This window comes from Trachypithecus francoisi, unplaced genomic scaffold (assembly GCF_009764315.1).
Source record: "Trachypithecus francoisi isolate TF-2019V2 unplaced genomic scaffold, Tfra_2.0 Lachesis_group15, whole genome shotgun sequence".
NCBI lineage: Eukaryota > Metazoa > Chordata > Mammalia > Primates > Cercopithecidae > Trachypithecus > Trachypithecus francoisi.
This window is the reverse complement of record NW_022681460.1, coordinates 56,138,568-56,159,721: the sequence shown is the minus strand read 5'-3', so window position 1 is coordinate 56,159,721 and position 21,154 is coordinate 56,138,568. Positions and strand designations below refer to the sequence as shown.

At 43.8% G+C, this 21,154-nt stretch overlaps 1 protein-coding gene across 10 annotated transcripts in view; it reads left to right on the top strand.

Annotated features, from left to right (window-relative positions):
* SYTL3 (synaptotagmin like 3) overlaps window positions 1-21,154 on the top strand; it is a 141,530-nt gene that overhangs the window by 23,119 nt on the left and 97,257 nt on the right. For 9 of the 10 annotated variants that reach the window (XM_033234916.1, XM_033234911.1, XM_033234915.1 and 6 more), the window contains one exon: window positions 10,913-10,977. In XM_033234916.1, coding sequence (XP_033090807.1) covers window positions 10,913-10,977 — 65 coding nt within the window. Of the gene's footprint in view, window positions 1-10,912; window positions 10,978-13,724; window positions 13,981-21,154 lie in introns of those variants that run through there. The other variant, XM_033234919.1, reaches the window with a different exon arrangement.

The window sequence follows — 21,154 nt, the reverse complement described above, 5'->3', positions numbered from 1 at the left end:
GGCACTGTAACTTTACCCACTAAGTACATGAAATACGACTTCTAAAACCCCAGCTTCCTTATTTTGAAAAGAGGGTGGTTTTCAAAATACCTCAGGTCATTGCATTACTATGAGTGCATTAACAGGAGAAGTCGGGAGGGGAGAGAGCCGAGTATTTTGTGGTCACATGCATTTTCTTTCCCTTCGCCTTGCTCCCTGTCCCCACAGCCCTCTGTCCTCTCTCCAACTTTACCCAATCTGGGCTGTCCTCCTCCTTGTAGGACCAAAACAAAGATGAGACTGTACAAAACTTTAGAATCTTGACATTCATAACTGTCACACATATGGGAACCTAGAAAAGGTTTTTGACCCCGATCAGTGTCTCCCCTGCTTCTTCCTTCGCTTCAGGCTCATTCCTCAAGAAAAAGTAGATCCATGGCAGGAGCAGGATGAGGCAAATCGTTTTTTAAAATCAAGAAAGGGGAAGTGCTAGGGTACCAAAGACCAAAACCAACCAACAACTCAGAGGTTGCTGCAGAACAAGAGGCCTGTGGCAGGTGCTGGCCCTGACCTTGTGTAGAGAGGTTCCAGGGGACATTTCAGATAAAGTTTCTGTCTTCAGGGAAAGATTTCTCTTGGAGAACTACTGAGTGCCAAGCTGCCAAGGTCCCTGGGGGCTTAGAGAGGGAAAGATGAGGCAGGCTGAGTGGCTCAAGACGACTTCCAGAGCATTCATGTTACTAATTTCCATTAGTAACAGACTGAATCTATGTTTATGGTAATAAATTTGTGTTAGGGGGTTTTAAGACCAGTTTTAACATGGAATTGGAGTTTTTGCACTCCGCATTTTGAAAACAATAAAGAACCGACTCGGCTTAGACTCCCGTTGTTCAAAGCAAGAATAAACTGGCCCTGAGCTCTGTGAAAACACTAGAGGGGTGAGTCCTTCTGCTGGGGGAGACGGTGCACAAGGTCATCACAGAACTTCGGAGAAGGGAGGAATGCTAGGCTGGCGTGAATGGGAGTCATCAGAGACCCTGAGATTTGAAAACCCCTTCTAAATATTGTCACAGATGGAATATTCTTTTAATGTTTTATTAAAAGATTAAAACAATTGTATGGGGTAGCTACTACTTTCATCCTCATTATACAGTTGAGAAAGTGGAGGATTAGAGACACAAGATGGTTTGTCCATGGTCATATCAATAAGAACAGAGTGAAGATGGCAACCCAGGTCCTCCAGGACCCCAGGCCTCCCTCTGAATCTCCAGTCCTGTCCTGCCTGCTGAGAGCCTTGTCCTGGGAGGGCAGAGTCTTTTTATTTTTTTGAGACGGAGTTTCGCTCTTGTCACCCAGGCTGGAGTGCAATGGCGCGATCTCGGCTCACTGCAACCTCTGCCTCCGAGTTCAAGCGATTCTTCTGCCTCAGCCTCCCGAGTAGCTGGGATTGCAGGCGCCTGCCACCCCACCCGGCTAATTTTTATATGTTTAATAGAGATGGGGTTTCACCATGTTAGGCAGGCTGGTCTCGAACTCCTGACCTCAGGTGATCCACCTGCCTCGGCCTCCCAAAGGGCTGGGATTATAGGTGTGAGCCACTGCACCTGGTTGGCAGAGTCTTAAAAGCCACTCAAAAGAGCTTGCCTCCGAAGCAGTAGGAAGTGGAATCTGGAGTTCGCTTGCTCTTTGCCAAGCGAACACCATGCTGAAAGTTTGCGTGTTCTGCAGGGCAAAATCAGGAGGGCGGAAGGTACCTAAGAGTTGTTGCAGTGAATGAGAGGCACCGAGGGAGGAGGCTGGTGGCAATGGTGATGGAGAATGGGAGAGACAGGAAAAGGGGAGGAGGGACCTCTGTTACAGGGGATAAGAGAAAGGTGAAAAGTGATTCTGAGGACTGGCCAGACAGGTTGCTTGGCGTGCTGAACTGGATCACGGGGCATCAGAGAACTAAAGAAGGAACAGAAAGAGCCCAGTAATAAAAGGCACATTGGAAAGGACCTGGAAGAACAAAGGAAAGTTGCTTTCAGTAGTGAAGGGGCGGCATGTTGTCCTCAGCAGGGGCCAATCAGAAGAAGGTGACTTGGTAGGAGAAACAAAGAAGTTAAAAGCAGAAACATCCTTGTTTTCCACTGATGTTTCTTCCCATGGAATGTGTTGACAATTTCTGCAGTGAAAGGGCAGATGGTAACAATTAAGTTGAAATATCAAGGAGGAGACTATGCTTTGATATGTTTGTTTTAGCTTCGTTTAAAAAATAAGATTAAGCTTGATGATTTATGTTTGCATTATTTTTTTTCTGTTAAAACTAATATACGATGCAGTAACAAATTCCATGTGTAAAAGAAACCTGTTCTTCTCCCCTAAGATTGCTGAGGAATTACTCTTGTTCAGACTTGTTTCCTTCAAATTGTGATCTTCTTTTCATGCTTTGTAATTGCTGTGACCACAACAATTTGATGATTCTTCAGTTTCAGATATCTGTGGACACACTGCCTGTTTCGTTAGCAACATTTTGCAGCCAGTCAGGTGCTTTACAACCGAATTGGTTTGTGCAGAGAATTCTGTAAGTTGCAAATATTTTAACGATAATAAAGGTGCAACAGAGCTTATATACCATCATTAGAACAGAAGGTTTCAAGTTGCAGCAGGTCATACTGTTGATTTCAGGGTACTTTTCTGGATTGCTCAAATTTGTCTCTTGTACCACAGCTGATGCCAACAAAGAGCAGCTTAAGTGTGTTCGGTTGAAAAATTGATCCAGACCTTGGCATTTGATTATTATGTTCTTACTTCTCAGGTTGGGTCTTGAGTTATTGCTGCGGAGCAGTAGTGGTTAAAATAAGACCTTGAAATTTATTAAAAGGGAGGTGAGCTGAATGGGTCATCCATGAGGTGGTGTGCATGCCTGTGGTCCCAGTTACTCATGGGATGCCCAAACGGGAGAATCACATAAGCCCAGGAGTTTGAGGCCAGCCTGGCCAACATAGCGAGACCTCGTCTCCAAAACAACTTAAAAAGGTTTTGTTGTTGTTATTGTCATTCGGCATTTCAGATCAGGACTTAGATGTAAAGATATTGTTACAAGATGATGCATTGTATTTTCTGCATTGCCTGAAATAATTTTTATTGAAAATCAAGTGACATTTCAAAGGAAGTTCTATTCTAATTATGTTTCTGCCTAAAGTAAACTTCCCAGAGTTTAGAAAATGTAATCTTTTAAATTTCAGACTGGGACTCCCAGTATTTTTATAATCCCATGTTTTGATAAAATATTGAATCATCATTTTCTATTCACAAAGGCAAATAACTAGTGTATGAGAATGGGATAATTCACTCTCACTCTTGAAAATATATCTGTTCTTCAAGTGAGTAAAAGGTCTAACTCTATAAAAGACTGAAAAGAAATTGAATGCCAAGTGTGGTACAGGAGAGTTGGCATGGAAAGATTTTAGCTGGGTGCCAAGGTTAAGATGACATTTGTCTACTGACTGTTTCTTGTTTCAAAACCTTAATCCTTTTTTTCCCTCTAAATCCTACTTTTAACATTGCTGGCCAGGTACGGAAGCTCATGCATGTTATCCCAGCACTTTGGGAGGCCGAGGCGGGTGGATCACTTGCGGTCGGGAGTTTGGGACCAGCCTGGCCAACATGGTGAAACCCCATCTCTACTAAAAGTACAAAAATTAGGCCGGGCGCAGTAGCAAGCACCTGCAATCCCAGCTACTTGGGAGGCTGAGGCACAAGAATCGCTTGTACCCGGGAGGCAGAGGTTGCAGTGAGCCAAGATCATGCCCCTGCACTCCAGCCTGGGTGACAGATTCAATTTCCAAAAAAAAAAAAGTAGAAATTTACGGAGTACTTTTTTTTTTTTTTTTTTCTTTTACGACTGAGTCTTGCTCTATTGCCCAGGCTGAGACTACAGGCGCCCGCCACCATGCTGGGCTAATTTTTTGTACTTTTAGTAGAGATGGGGTTTCACCATGTTAGCCAGGATGGTCCCAATCTCCTGACCTCATGATCCACCCACCTCGGCCTCCCAAAGTGCTGAAATTACAGATGTGAGCCACCGTGCTCAGCCAGGAATGGCTTTGAAGGCATAAGTTGCCTTCCTTTTCTCTTTGTATTAATAATCTTCTCCCTCAGGCTGGATGTGGTGGCTCACGCCTGTTATCCCAGCACTTTGGTAGGCCGAGGTGGGCGGATCACTTGAGGTCAGGAATTCAAATCCAACTTGACCAACATGGTGAAACCCTGTCTCTACTGAAAATACAAAAATGAGTTGGACATGGTGGCACATGCCTGTAATCCCAGCTACTAGGGAGGCTGAGGCAGGAGAATCGCTGGAACCTGGGAGGTGGAGGTTGCAGTGAGCCGAGATCATACCACTGCACTCCAGCCTGGGCAACGGAGTGAAACTATGTCTCAAAATAATAATAATAATAGTAATGATAATCTCCCTCAACATTTAATGTATTTTTCTTTCTCTTTCACGTTCTGCCAAGTGTCTCTGCCAAGTCAGCCTTACAGATTCAACTTTCCAGCCTGCCAGTTCTGCTCTTTTCTGCTGATAAAACAGAGTTCATTCTGCTTTGGCTTGGTTAGTTTATGAAATATTCCCTTATTGTAGTCCCACTGTCTCTTCATCCTGGCGCTTCCTTCTATCTTGCTGTTTCTTTTCCTCAGGGGTGGGTCTTAGATGTTTTTGGAGGCTAATTGCTTTCTGGAAGTTCCCTCTGGTTCCACGGTGATGCACGGTCGCAGAGGCTGCTGGCCTGGTCTTCTGGATTCCATGTACACTGCCTGTGGCATTTTATCCGAAGTTCTTGGTTGTCTCTTTAGAAAGCCAGGTTGAGGGGTTGCCCACAGAGAGCATGCGCTCCTGCTTTCGGCCTTCTCGTCACCCCTCTGTCATGGTGGATCCCGCTTCTTAGGTCTGCAGGGAGAGGACAGGTTGGTGCACAGCATCTAACCATTTTTATCGTCAAGGCCTTAAACAAGTATAGCTCTCTCCAGCTGCAATATAATTTTTCTTACTTTCATTGACTGGTTATCTGATGTAACAGACCAGGAGTCACAAAATTGACATCAACAGATGACAGATGATAGGGCACAGGCCTTGTTTGTTTTGACCTGTACAGTGTTTAATATTGATCATTTTAGTGCTTTAAAATGGGCGTGTATCCTGTGGTAAAACACAATGCCCACCCCTCCTTGTTGTCTCCCCTGCCAGCTCCCTTCCCTCATTTAGAGTTTCTGCTTGGTCCCTTAGTGTGTGGCCCTGCCCAACACAGTTAAACAGTGTGATACCCACTCAATTTCAGTGCACACTGCTACAGGGCTACACCTATTTTGGATCCCACCTTGTCCCTTTAATTCTAAGGATACCCCCCTGCAGAGGGGAGGATATTCATTCATTCACTGGGGCTGCCATGTGCCTGGCCGGAGCTTGTAGCTGTGAATATAGCACTGGGTGTGACAGAGAGGGGGGCACTTGCCTCCTCTCTGAGGTTAAGCAAGGGAGAATTATTCGTGTTTTGTAAGAACTGTTGGTAGCAGCTTGATAAAAATCCTTTCTTTATCTTCGTCTTGATTCTCTGACTCCTTTGATAGTTACCTAGGATTCAATCACAACGATCGGTCTTTTTTTCCTGTAAGGACGTCGAAATCAGATCAGTTGAGCTGGTGGAAAAAATGAGTGTTTTGCTTTGTAACTGTGAACAATTTTAGATGCAAGACTAGTTGAAGAAGGGCCGGTCGCAGTGGCTCATGCTTATAATCCCAGCACTTTGGGAGGCCGAGGCGGGTGGATCACCTGAGGTCAGGAGTTCAAGACCAATCTGGCTAACATGGCGAAACCCCATCTCTACTAAAAATACAAAAATTGGTTGTGGTGGCAGGTGCCTATAATTTCAGCTAATAAGGAGGTTGAGGCGGGAGAATTGCTTGAACCCTAGAGGCAGAGGTTGCAGTGAGCCGAGATCGTGCCATTGCACTCCAGTTTGGGTGACAAGAATGAAACTCCATCTCAAAAAAAAAAAGAAAGACTATTTGAAATAAAAAAAATAAAAATCCAACTATATGCATGCATAGAACTAATTTAGCTGGGAATTACTGTGCAATTGGACAAACTATCATGAACAAATTAGGTTGATCTCAGTTTTACAATATGTGGCTTCTGCTGCTGCTGCTTTTATTATTATTATTTTTTTAATTTTATTTGAGATACTGTCTCATACTGTTGCCCAGGCTGGAGTGCAGTGGTACAATCTCAGCCCACTGTAACCTCCGCCTCCTGGGCTCAAGCAATCCTCCCACTTCAGCCTCCTGAGGAGCTGGGACTACTGGCTTGCACCAACATGTCTGGCAAATTTTTGTGTTTTTTGTAGGGATGTTGCCCAGGCTGGTCTGGAACTCCTACATTCAAGCAGTCCTCTTGCCTCGGCCTCCGAAAGTGCTGAGATTATAGACATGTTCCACCGATGCCACTTCTTGATTTGAAGTTTTTGTAGCTCATGTGTCTGAAGGGCTGTCTGGAGACTTCCTTGCCACTGGGGTACTGGTTGGAGAGCAGCTCTGCACAGGAGATGTGCTTCTTTAGGGATTTGAAGAATCCTGGCTATGCAGACCAATTTTCTACCTCTTGTCAGTTGAATGGTGAAAATACACTAAGCAACTCTAGGGACATCATGCTGACTTTTCTTGGAACATAGAGCGTAGATGCAGTAGCTTAGCTAGCTGCAGATGCAAGCAATTTAGATGCAAAATGCATTACAACATGTGTGTTTGGCCAACTGCTTGGTGTTAGTAATGAGGTCAAAATATTTTCTGGTAGGGTCCTCCATTCATCTTATTATTGAACATTTGTGTGTAGAATTTGCAAAGTGTTTTTCAACAGTTATTTCTGCTTTGATAATGAAATGACAGCATTAGCAGAATTCAGGGCTGTAAAAATGGATGCTGAAACCCCCAGAAGTTTCCTAAGAGCCATCTAGGCATCCAGTGCTTGGCGTTTATAATTCTAGTGATCCCCATGTAGTTAATGTGAAGGTCCGTCATGGGTCAGGTGTCCTGATTCTATAGCTTCGGCTCTCCCCGCCACCATAGGCTTTTGCCTTTTGAGATATATTTATGGGCTGATTGAAAAAATCTTAAAGAAGCAAGTCATGATTCTGAAAAGTTTAAGGGCACAAATTTATTGCTGAACTCATTAAATCTTCCAAGAAACTTTCATAACCTCATTCTGAGTTAATCATCTGGGAAGAAGTGCTAGATACTTTCTTTGGTTACTAATCACATTACCCTGTGTTGGCCCCTAACATGGACAGAGACTACAGGATCTACCACCTCTATCATAGACTCTGAGGACAATGAGTGGTCCTCCTTTGTAAACTTGGGATTAGGCCAGGCGGGGTGCCTCACACCTGTAATCCCAGCACTTTGGGAGGCCAAGGCAGGCAGATCACTTGAGGCCAGGAGTTCAAGACCAGTCTGGCCAACATAGTGAAACCCTGTCTCTACAAAAAGTATAAAACTTAGCCAGGCGTGGTGGCGCATGCCTGTAATCCTAGCTGCTTGGGAGGTTGAGGAGGGAGGACCACTTGAACCCGGGAGGTTGAAGCTGTAGTGAGCTGAGATTATGCCACTGCACTCCAGCCTGAGCCATAGAATGAGACCCTGTCTCAATGCAAAAAACAAACAAACAAACAAAAATCTTGGGATTAGTGTAGACAGTGAGTCCTTACAAAAGATATTGTGGAATAATTGCTTATGAAGCCGCTGATTTTGCAAGAAAGGGTAATGGAGACCTGGGCCAAACCTAGTATTCAAAGGAAACAGCCTCAAATGCAAAAAGTGCTGGTTGTCATATGGTTTAGGGATAAAAATACCACAGTAATTTTATCCTTCTGTTCTTTAATCACAGATAGGCCCAAGAGATCCTCAAGTTTGTGCCCAAATCTCTGTATGCCAAATTAGCTCCTGCTTAAACTGTGCAAGTAATCAGTTGGGATTAAATGAGATTAGATGGTTATATTAGATGATTCATGCTGGGTGACTAGGATTTTAATTTATCTGCTTCTTGTTTAAGTTCTGAAACCAGGGCTGGAGTCCTTTCAGTGATTTGCAATGTTCATTCACTTAGGTGCTTTCACCTTTCGCTCTTCCTTCTCCTTGGCTGTTTTTCATTTTCTGCGATTGTGTGTCTGTGTGTGTGTTTACTTACCGACGTTGTCCCCCTGGCTGATCAGCTCAGTCGACTATAGCATCTCAGATATGGATATTTTGGGCCCAATGGTAATGGGCTGGAGCATGTGAGAGAGTAGATGAACTGAAATGGGTCACTCAACAGAAAAGCAATTCTGCAAGTAAGGTGCGTTTATCAGGTGGGGACCTTGTAATTCCTGCCCTTTGGATTTGCTTTCCTGTCCCCTCCTCTAAGGGTTAGACCTTGTCCTGTTTGCCAGGACTGAAGAGGCATCTTCAGAAATTGAATATGGAGAGGTCCTTCAAAGGCATGGGAATTTGCCACCCACACCTCCCTCTAGACTAGCCCTGATTTTTTGATGTTCTGCTTCCCACAAGTCCTCCAGGGGAAAATTTCTGCCTAGAGGCTGAGATTGCCTTAAGGTGTTTTGTGTTGATTTAGGGGATTAGATAATTGAGTTTCTGACTATGGATGTAAACCCTTCCCTGTCTGTCTAGAGACATATCTCAGTTGTACATTTTATATATTTTCGGTTCTGAATGGTAGTGACTGATTATCAAAATTCTGTTAATAGGCCAGACACGGTGGCCCGTGCCTGTAATCCCAGCACTTTGGGAGGCCAAGGCAGGTGGATCACTTGAGCTCAGGAATTTGAGAACAGCCTGGGCAACACAGCAAAACCCTGTCTCTACAAAAAAAAAAAAAAAAAAAAAAAAAAAAAAAAAAATCAGCCAGATGCGGTAGCACGTGCCTTTAGTCTCAGCTACTCAGGAGGCTGAGGTGGGAGGATTGCTTGAGCCCGGGAGGCGGAGATTGCAATGAGCCGAGATCATGCTGCTGCACTCCAGCCTCAACAACAGAGCCAGACCCTGTCTCAAAAAAAATTGTTATGAAATTCTTAAATGCTCTCTCTATATTTTCCTTGTTCTAGTCACTAAGTATTGGTAGTAATCATTTATGTACTAATCATAAAATAGTAGTGTCTAACCAGATGAAGGAGAGAAAGTTGGTTGATGTCTTCTGACAATTACTAGCACTTCATAGAGAAAGACAGAATATTTTGAAAAATGTGTAGATTGGCATATATTTGTGATTTTCCTTACATTGGCAAGTGTTAATTTTTTAAAAAATTCACTGGAGTTCATATATAGCCTAAAAGAACCTAATAGAGAATTTATTTCAGTCAGTACTGTGATTTATAGATGAGCATTAGTCATGAGTTGAAGTTTTAATTTTTTTCTTAAATTCACATAACAAAGGAATTGGCCAGTTTTGTGGCAGATTATTTTAAGGATGTGAATATCTTATAATATTTACATGTTTGCCTTTTTATATCCTAAAAGGATATTAACAATTCTGCCTTTCTGAGATTGAGATTGAGGTTGAGTATGGATTCCCCAGAAAACCAAGAGGAAAACCCATGTTAGGATGTCAGTTTCGAGCGGTTAGCATCTCGAGTGCCTTCTGTGTGACTAAGATGGTAGAGTTAAAGTCCTGCCATAGGGAGCTGTTGTCAGACCAGCGGGCCAAGCAGAGCTCCTTTCGCCTGATTCACAGGTGGTCTGCTCAGGCGGATCACCTGAGGTCAGGAGTTCGAGACCAGCTTGGCCAACATGGCAAAAACCCATCTCTACTAAAAATACAAAAATTAACCGGGTGTGGTGGCGGGTCCCAGCTACTCTGGAGGCTGAGGCAGGAGAATCACTTGAACCCACAAGGTGGAGGTTGCAGTGACTTGAGATCACACCACTGCACACCAGCCTGGGTGACCAGAAGCAAACAAACAAACAAACAAACAACCAAGTGGTCCACTCAGATTTAAGTCCCCAAATCTCCATCAACACACATTGATCCCATATTCCATACTTCAGGTCCTCCCAAGAATCTTCTCAGGTGACCCTGCTCTGTGGGCTCTTGGTACATGTTGTAAATACAAACTAACGTTAGTTTAACCTACAGCTGATCTCCCTCGAAGGCCAATGCATAGCATCGAGTTTTCCTGTAGCCCATCATTCATGCCAGAGCTTCCCACCATTGACATGATACATCGGTCATTTGTGTTGTTGTTGTTGAGATGGAGGCTTGCCCTGTTGCCCAGGCTGGAGTACAATGGCGTGATCTCGGCTCACCGCAACCTCTGCCTCCCAGGTTCAAGTGAAATTCTCCTGCCTCAGCCTCCCAAGTAGCTGGGATTACAGGCATGTGCCACCATGCCCAGCTAATTTTGTATTTTTAGTAGAGACAGGGTTTTGCCATGTTGGCCAGGCTGGTCTCAACTTCATGACCTTAAGTGATCCACCCACCTCAGCCTCCCAAAGAATTGGGATTACAGGTGTGAGCCACCATGCCTGGCCGATACATTGGTCATTTTGATGACAATAATTTTGTTTCTCTTTGTGTATTTGTTCACAAAACATTAAGTACTGGATTTGTGCCGGGCACAAGTATATGTTAATATGCTTAACGTATTCACATATTATAAACTGAACGTACATATGACATGCAAGATAAAACACATGAGGGTGGGAGTTGCGCGGCTTTGCTACTGATACTAAAATGACTTCGCCTCTATGGGGAATCTGTAAAGTTAGGGGTTTAAGCCAGGAAATTGATTGCTGAGGTCCATCGCAAGACTAATATTCTGTGACCTTACGTAACCCTTACAAGGGGTTAATATAGCACCAATCATATCTTCTCTTTCTGAAGCTTCCTTTCTGCTCATTTTTTCAGGAATGTCAAAATAAAAACTGGAGAATGGTTCTATGAGGAACGAGCCAAGAAATTTCCAACTGGAGGTAAATGCTCTTTACTTTTTTATTAAAGTAAAATGATCTATTCCTAGTTTTAAAATATTTGACATTAAGACTTTAGAATATAAGCAACACGATGGGTTTAGTCTGCTGGCCACTATGTCTTGCCGTTCCATTTGCTGATGCTGTCACCGTAATTCACGCCGCTCATTCCCTCTGCTTGCTACTCTTCCCTCCGCCCATTTCCACCTCTGAGGAGTGGTGGCCCCATTCTTTTTTTTTGAGATGAAGTCTCGCTCTGTCTCCAGGCTGGAGTGCAGTGACAAAATCTCCTCAGCTCACTGCAACCTCTGCCTCCTAGGTTCAAGCGATTCTCCTGCCTCAGCCTCCTGAGTACCTGGGATTACAGGCATGTGCCACCATGACAGGCTAATTTTTCTATTTTTAGTAGAGATGGGGTTTCACCATGTTGGCCAGGATGGTCTCGAACTCCTGACCTCATGATCCACCCGCCTCAGCCTCCCAACGTGCTGGGATTACAGACGTAAGCCACTGCGCCCAGCCAGGTTGGCTCCATTCTTTAAGGCTCGTGTACCACGAGGTTTCCCTGGCTTCCTGCTTCTGGGCGTGATGTCCCCTCCTCTGAAACACCATCAGTGCCGGGTTTGTAATTCTCTTATGTAATTGTTGCAAAGTTCCTTATACTGTAGCATTGTTTGTGCACTTCTGTTTCTCTCTACAAGCAGTAACTGTCATTTTAAAATCTTGTTAGCCTGTATTGCAGCAAAGCACAATACCTTGTTTATAATACTTGAGTAAGATGATTGAATCAGTGAAGACCACAGTAAGTGAATAGCATTTGAACTGAGCAGAGGTTGATGGTTGTGGAGTGAGCACATGTTGTGATGATATGGGTGGAAGCCTGCATTTCGTCTGTGTACTATGAATGTCTTATAATGAGATGTTGACCTAAAGAAGGAAACTGAGGCAAAACTAATATAGGTGGAGAGTTTATTTGGGCCAAGGCTGAGGTCTGCAGCCCAGGAAACACTTCCCAGGGCTCTGGAGAACAAAGGAGAGAAGGATGAATCAGGAGAGGGGCGATTACAAAAGTCAGTTCTCAGGAATTCTCGTGGGTTTACAGAAATACCATAGATTCATGCTTGGCTGTCTATTGCTGAGCTACAGGGTGTGGGTGATGGTGTCCAGTGTGTGGCATTGTTAGGATAATTTATGGCTATTGGTGGTGACAAATCAATCTAGAGTCCATAGAGCAAGTGGCTTTGAAATGATTAGCCCAAGCTGGGGGACGTGATTGCAGTCTCATTTCAGTGTCTCTCTAGGCCTGATACTTTAAAGGGGGCTTGTGTTTCTTAGATTAAAAGTTTATTTTCTTTTTCAAAAGTATTTGCAATGTAAGGTGTGCCAGTGTAATTGGTATCTAGGACCTGGACCTGTGGAGAGGACGATTTGTGCTGTGATGGGGCATCAGGACAAAGGTGCATACAGGCACCGTCACAGTGGAGTGCAGGCAGATGCTGTGGGAACCACATCTGACCGTATCAGGAACATGGGCAGCACCCCTCCTCTGTGATGTGATGATGGGGACCTAGACTCATAGCCTGACTTAGAGGGCAGTGGTGGCTCTTTTCTAGAGAAAGTGGCAATTTGCAGGTAGAACCTCACCCAAAAATGTGTTGGCAGTAACGGAAGCCGTTCATTTGGGTTGATATTCAGCTTTTATAAAGGGTGGGTTTGCCCAGGTATAGATTTGGTTGGTACTAAATTATCCCATGGCTTATAATTCCTGGCTCTTGTTAAGAAAAAAAAATGCTGCTTCTGCCAAGTTTATTAGAAACCTAGAGGAAAAAAATAATACTAAGGGTCATGTCAGGCAATAGAATGAAGCAGGGATGTCTGTTTCCTCTGAGCCAGTGTTTCTCAGTGCCTTCTTACCGCCACCCTCTCCCCTACCCCACATAGCCTTTTTAGACACTTTTTCAAAATTGCTACCATAACATTTTGATATCACAGATATCATGTATCTATGTACTGAGGCCTTTTGGAGAGTCACAGATGGTTGAAATAGCTAAGATTTGCTACTAATCTTTGTCCCCTTAGGGGTGCCATCATCCCATGTGGAATGTGTGGCCTTGGCAAAGCAGCTGCAGCACAGGACCTTTCTCTGTTTTTATTGCTTTTTTATGTTTCTTTCTTTCGTTTTTTGTTTGTTTGTTTGTTTGTTTGTTTTGAGACAGAGTCTCGTTCTGTCGTCCAGGCTGGAGTGCAGTGGCACGATCTTGGTTGACTGCAACCTTCCCCTCCTGGGTTCAAGGGATTCTCCTGCCTTAGCCTTCTGAGTAGCTGGGATTATAGGCACATACCACCATGTCTGGCTAATTTTTGTATTTTTTAGTAGAGATGGCGTTTCACCTTGTTGACTGGTCTTGAACTCCTGACCTCAAGTGATCTGCCCACCTGGGCCTCCCAAAGTGCTGGGTTACAGGTGTGAGCCCTTCACCCGGCCACTTTTGTGTTTCTTTAAAATACTTTTTTGACCAGGTGCGGTGGCTCACACCTGTAATCCTAGCACTTTGGGAGGCCGAGGTGGGCAGATCACCTGAGGTTGGGAGTTTGAGATCAGCCTGACCAACATGAAGAAACCCTGTCTCTACTAAAAATACAAAATTAGCCGGTCATGGTAGCACCTGCCTGTAATCCCAGCTACTCGGGAGGCTGAGGCAGGAAAATTGCTTAAACCTGGGAGGCGGAGTTGTGGTGAGCCAAGATTGCGCCATTGCACTCCAGCCTGGGCAACAAGAGTGAAACTCCATCTCAAAAAGACAAACAAACAAAACCTTTTTGCTGGTGGTCTGGAGCCTTCTTCAGAAGGTAGAGTCTACCCTCTTCCACATCAATTCCTAGCTTATAAACAGTAGTACTGTAGGAGGTGAAGTTTCTGTCATTTCTTGATGCCAACTCAGTGCAGACATCTCCTTCCTGAAAATATTTTCTACGTCGTTGGAAGTTTTAGCATCATTATTTCAGGTTAAGTTTTCATGTGTGCATGAATGTGTGTGTGTGTGCACATGCGTTACCATCTTGTCATCTTTTCAGCACTTCGTCTCTCCTGAGTGAATGGGAGATGTTATCACGGTGACTTAAGATAAAAAGGGAATTAGGAAAGAGGTGAGACTGGTGTCTTAGGTTTTCTTTCTTGCCTTGTAACTTTATATAAGAATAAAAACATCAGTAATGACAAACAAACCAGGGTTAGGAAAATCAACCTAAGCATAAATCATTCTTTTTTGCTGATGTCATTTCTACCAATGCATAAAATAAACACCAGAAAAACTCCAACTTTCCCTCCTTCTCTTCAACACTTCCTCACATGCCAAGGTGACTCATCTTCCTATTGTCCTGTTTCAGTACAGCTGGGGTAAGAGGCATGGAACTATGGGGGAAAATGCCAGGTTGGGAGCACACAAGTAGTGCTATGAGCCAGACCAGGTTGGGTGGAGTTTGCCCCGGGCGAGTCAGGAAAGGTAACCAAGGATCAGGTGCTAGAGGTTTAGGTGGACAGGCAGGAATTCCACCACGCTCCTGTTTGTGCCCCTAAAAGAGAACCAGGTGCAGTCGTTGACGAGTTGAATTGGATTTGTGTGCTGTAGCAGTTAAGATCCACTTAGGAAAATAGAAGCTGTCTGGTTATTTGAATAAGAATTTACTTTAGGGATTGGTTACACAGAAATTGGAGGCAAAAAGGGAATAGTGAGAGAACAGAGCTAGCAGTTGCAGGAGGCCGACACCCTCTGACCCTGCTGAGCTGATGCTGGCCAGACACAGGTCAGAAGGAAGGCATGAGCCCCTTCTCCCTCCTCCTGGCCCTGGTCTCCCTCTGGAAGTCCCCATTGGACCCTAATAGGGAGGCAGCTGCAAGCTCAGTTCTCTGATGTGTTCCGGAAAAAGTGTGGTTTTGCATGTTCTCTAGTGTTTTTGTTGTCATGGTGTGGGCAATACTCTTTCCAGCCCTCTGTTTCCTGGGCGGAAGTTAGAAAAACTAGATGGTGGTTTAAACCACAAAAGCGTACAGACAGCTGCGGTCTGTGCCTCTTTCCACGCACTGGTTATCTACTGCTGTATAGCAAATTCCCCTCAAACCTAGTGACACAAAGCAAGTAACATTCTTTTACAGTTTCTGTCTTCAGTGGAAGGCTTGCCTGGGTCTGGAGGATCTGCACTCTTGGGGCTTACCCTCATACCTGGCCAGTGACTGCCAGTGTTGGGAGGAGGACTTGGTCCCTCACCATGGGGATGTCTCCATAGGGCTGCTTGAGTGTCCTCATGACATGGTGGCTGGCTTCCCCCAGGGCAAGTGATCCAAGAGAGAGAAAAGCAGAGCCCCACAATACCTTTTATGGCCTAGCTTCGGAAGCCACACCCTGTCTTTTCTGCTATGTCCTATGGGTCTCACAGGTCAGCCCTAGTCAGAGGGGACAAAGGGTCTGAATATCAGGAGGCAAGAATCACTGAGACCATCTTGGAGAAGGCTACCAAATCCTGTGTTCCTTATCTTGGGAGAATGGCGACACCTCTCACTCTGTCTCCAAATCCACAGAGCTGAGAATCATACTTGACTCCTTTGTTCCTCATTCTGCCGCTACATCTGGTCAGTCAGCAAATCCTGACATTTCTGCCTCCCTAGTCTCTGAAATCTTCCTCTGCCCTTCATTCTCATTTCCAATGTAGCAGCTCCTAACTGGTTCCCACTGACCCCCATCTGCTTTCCCCTCGTTCCATCTTCTATTCTGTGAAGAGAGGGAGCTTCCTTTTCTCTTTGAAAGGAAGTTACTTACTTTCTGATTACAGAAGTAATGCAAACATTGCAAACATTTGGGAAACACAGAACAGTATTTAGACGCAATGGAAATACTACCACAATCCCAGAGTACTGTAAATTATGTGCACGTGTATACACGTGCAAACTCACAGCCTTCTTTCTAGGTGAGCCTGTGCATATGTGTGTGCAAAGATAGACTTATCCAATTTCAAATGTATTGTGATCAGACTGTGTAGTTTTATCTTGCTTTTACAATTCAACTTGGCATAAACATTTTCCTGTGTTATTAAGACTTCTTCCAAAATGTATTGATGACTCCATAAAATACACCAAATATATGCACCATAGTTTATTTGACCTGTTCCTGAATGTCTGTGGGTCTATCACTGTAATTGATTTTTCATGTTATAGATAACTATGTGATGAACATGTTGTACAGGTATCTTGACATGTCTGTTTATTTTGGGGGGATAAATTCTTAGAAGAAGAATGGTTGGTCAAGTGTATGAATACTTGAAAGGCTTTTGATGTTTTGCCAAATTACCCTCTGGGACTGTGTGCTTATTTACAACACACTGGCAGGGTACACAAATTTCCTTCTTCCCACACTCTGCCCCCATTATGTTCTGACCTTTGAAGCATGATTTCAAATTACATTCATGTAAAAAACTAGACGCCAGGCACAGTGGCTCATGCCTATAATCCCAACACTTTAGGAGGCCAAGGCAGAAGGATCGCTTGAGCCCGGGAGTTCGAGACCAGCCTGGGCAACATAGTGAGACCCTGTCTCTAAAAAAATAAAATCAAATTAAAAGATTAAAACCTAGAAAATGAAGAAAATCATAAAGAGCAATGTGAAAAAAATACAGCAGCTTCAACCAGAGAACAATTGTTGACATTTTAGTGTATATCATTTCTTTTGTGAGTGTATGTATGCTCATGGGTGCATATCTGTATGTGTGAATATATGTGTGTGTATACACACATATACATAGACTTCTTAAAAGTATTTAGGTTGAACCATAAGAAATTGGTATTTTTAGGCAAAAAATTATTGAGTAGAGGCAATTTCACATGAGTCAAGCTATTTACATAATTGAAATCAAATTGTATGTACAGTTTTATCCTAATGTTTCTTCATGTAATAATTTATAAGGAACATTTTCAGTATCCGTAAATATTGCTGGCTATATGATTTCTGATGAGTGCATCTCACCCCATCATAGGAATGTGTCATCATTTGTTTAACCAAATAACTATTGTTGGATAGTTAGGGGATTTCCAGTTTTCTGTTGCATTTTCGAAAGTTTATAATGTTATTAAAATGAGAATAATGCAAAAAACATCCTTGTAGATATCTCTTTGGCACATCTCTGAATATTTCTAGAAAGAGAACAAGATGAAGGTTAGGAACGTTGCCTCCTTTAGAAAGGGTGTGGAATTATCCTTAAAAGTAAACCAACAAGCAAACCAACAAACAACTTTGTCAGTTTGGCAAAACAACATTGGTCATGCAAAATGGTTTTCTCATCATTTTGATTTGAATTCATCTAATCACGAATAAGACTGAATATCTTCCACTTTTCAGCCTTCTGTAGATGTTCTTGGTATGTGAAGGTGATTAGTCTTTTTCAGTCATGTTAGTTGCATATGTATCTTCCTAGTATAGTACATGGCCTTGTTCATAACTTCATCACAGAAGATTTTTTGTTTGCTGGTAGGCAAATCTCCTTTTTCTGTGTAATTTCTTCTTTTGCTTTTATGCTTCAAGACTTTTTCCTTATCCTATGATGGGTTAAATACTCACATTAATTTTCTTCTAATTTTTACTTAACTTTTTTCCCCTCCTTGAGACAGAGTCTTGCTCTGTCACCCAGGCTGGAGTACCATGGCGCAATCTTGGCTCACTCCTCCACCGCCTGGGTTCAAGCAATTCTCCTGCCTCAACCTCCTGAGTAGCAGGGATTATAGGCACATGTCACTATGCTCGGCTGATTTTTGTATTTTTAGTAGAGACGGGGTTTCATTATGTTGGCCAGCCTGGTCTCGAACTCCTGGCCTCAAGTGATTTTGCCCGTCTTGGCCTCCCAAAGTGCTGGGATTATAGGCTTAAGCCACCATGTTAACTCTTTACAATCATCAGGAGGCCCTATCTAATTTTTTTCTCCCAATCCTTTATGTTCCCAGTATCATTTGTTACATAACCATTCCCCTTCCCATTGTGTTGTAACCCAGGGCCATCGATTGGCACAGCGTGGGGCACCACTCTCCTTGTGCCCAGCCCTGTGCTCCAGGGGGTGCTGTCTCATAGAGGACACACAGTGCCGTCGTCCCCTTCACCTGCACCTCTTGGCGATTTGGCCCTAGCCGGATTTTGAATGTTTGAGAGCAGGAGCTATGAGTAAAGGAGTAAGTGAATAAATAAATTGAGCACGGATCTGCTCATTTGGCCATAAAAAGTGCTGTTAGAAGGAGTAGTGTCCATTGTCAGTGCCCAGCACTGAGTAGGCACCTTACAAATGTAGACTTCCTTCCCTTGTTGGCACCGGAAAACCTAAAGCTAAATGTAACATTCAGTTGCAGTAATTCCAGGAATCATTACACCCTCTGCACTCAGTTTCCTTTTTATTAGCTTTTACTTATTTCTCTTTTGATGACTTTGATATGTGCAATTTAAGATAAAATGCCCCCCACATTTCCTTGGAAGTAGACAGACAAGCTAGAAGTAAGAATCCAGTGAAGAATAATAGATTAATTGTGGCAACGTGTGTTGTGCTATTTTTTCAGCTATTAAAACAGTTTAAAAACAAAAAAATGAGCCTCAAATCTTCATTTTGTAGGGAGATAGCACTAAAAATTTTAAATATTTGGATTTATTTAAAAATTTTTCTGATTATAGGCTGGCTTTTCCCCTAAAACTTCATAACTTGATATTTAGTGTTGTGGTCTTAAAATAATGTCTTTGATGCCACAGTGGTGGCTCATCTGTAGTGCATTCGAATTAGGAAAGCACCCAGACCTTCATAGGATCTCTTGCCTTATGGAAGCTCCCCAAGACAACCTAGCATCCTCGCCTTCTGTGCCTCCATCCATGGGCATTTAGCAATCTGTGCAGAGGGTTTTTTTTTTTTTTTTTTTTTTTTTTGAGATGGAGTCTCGCTTTGTCACCCAGGCTGGAGTGCAGTGGCGCGATCTCAGCTCACTGCAAGCTCCGCCTCCCAGGTTCACGCCATTGTCCTGCCTCAGCCTCCCGAGTAGCTGGGACTACAGGCGCCCGCCATCTCGCCCGGCTAATTTTTTTGTATTTTTTTAGTAGAGACGGGGTTTCACCGTGTTAGCCAGGATGGTCTCGATCTCCTGACCTCGTGATCCACCCGTCTCGGCCTCCCAAAGTGCTGGGATTACAGGCTTGAGCCACCGCGCCCGGCCAGTGCAGAGGGTTTTTAATGTGACTTCTGGACCCACGCTCCAGGATCAGCTGCAAGCTGATTTAAATTCAACATTCCTGGCCTCACACACAGAGGTTCTGATTTGGTGGGGCCAGATGGGGTTCAAGAGTGAATGTCTGGATGAGGACGGTAGCTCATGCCTGTAATCCCAGCACTCTGGGAGGGTGAGGTGGGAGGATTGCTTGAGGCCAGGAGTTTGAGACCAGTCTGGTCAACATGGTGAAACCCTGTCTCTAATAAAAATACAAAAATTAGCCGGGCATGGTGACGCACGCTTGTAATCCCAGCTACTCTGGGGGTTGAAGCAGGAGAATCCCTTGAACCTGGGAGGCAGAGGTTGCAGCCACTGCACCCCAGCCTATTCTACAGAGACTCCATCTCAAAAGAAAAAAAAAAGAGTGACTGTTTAACAGTTCCCCAAGTAATTTTTTTAATGTACTTTAGGTAGAATAACAAAATGGACTTAGGTAGGTACTGTAGGTAGTAAACAATTATGACAGAACTTTTTTAGATCACTAATAACTAGAAAATAAGCTGAAAATTAATCTCGCCTCTTTTGGCATCTGCTAACCATATAGAGATGATGCCCTCTTCTGGCTCCTCCCTGTAAATGCACATCTTTTACCTTTTTTTTTTTTTTTTCAAACAACCATGACATTCTGTTCCTTGATATACAAGCTTAAAAGCAGAAAGATGACAATATTAATATTAAACATTTTTTTGTTTTGAGACAGAGTCTCGCTCTGTCCCCAGACTGGAGTGCACGGCGCCATCTCGGCTCACTGCAAGCTCCGCCTCCCGGGTTCACGCCATTCTCCTGCCTCAGCCTCCCGAGTAGCTGGGACTACAGGCGCCCGCCATCTCGCCCGGCTAATTTTTTGTATTTTCAATAGAGACGGGGTTTCACCGTGTTAGCCAGGATGGTCTCGATCTCCTCACCTCGTGATCTGCCCGCCTCGGCCTCTCAAAGTGCTAGGATTTCAGGTGTGAGCCACTGCACACGGCCAATATTAAACTTTTTAAAGTTAAGAAATGGTTAAATGTAATAGACAAGCAATCTACTCAGACTTTCACTGTATTTCTAATAATTAGGGAAATAAAATAATTTAGAAAAACTAAGGCTTAACATAGCCTCTGATAATTCTCTCAATGATTCATCACATAACCAGGTTAATTATTGTATCTTATAATTATAAAGGAAAATGACCTTTATCCCTCCCTCCCAGCAGTAAACGTGTTTGAGTTCTTCAAGTGACTTTTCCGAGTTGTATTCTTCTGCATGGGCAGTTTAGATACAATCCATCCCATCACAAGGTTGTGAGGACAGCATCAGATTGGCTGTGTGGGCTTGAAACACTCAGGCTCATGAGTTAAAAGAAGCAGGTGCCAGGCCGGGTGCGGTGGCTCAGGCCTGTAATCCCAGCACTTTGGGAGGCTGAGGCGGGCGGATCACAAGGTCAGGAGATCAAGACCATCCTGGCTAACATGGTGAAACCCCCGTCTCTACTAAAAATACAAAAAATTAGCCAGGCGTGGTGGCAGTCACCTATAGTCCCACCTACTCGGGAGGCTGAGGCAGGATAATGGCATGAACCCAGGAGGTGGAGGCTGCAGTGAGCCGAGATTGCACCACTGCACTCCAGCCTGGGTGACAGTGCGAGACTCCATCTCAAAAAAAAAAAAGAAAGAAAGAAGAAGCAGCAGGTGCCAGTCAATACATAGCTGACTCTCTCCCAGTGCCCTGCCTGCCTTTCCTCTCTGCTGTTTTGCTCAGTAAACACCCCTCACCCCTGCAATTCATCAAATGGATTCCACAAGGATGATTCTGTAAAGCTTTCTTTGAATTACAAATGGAGTCCCTAGTTTATGTGTGCATATACTCCTAAGAGGATGTCTTTATGAAGTCATGTTTATTTCCCAGATAAAAATTTGA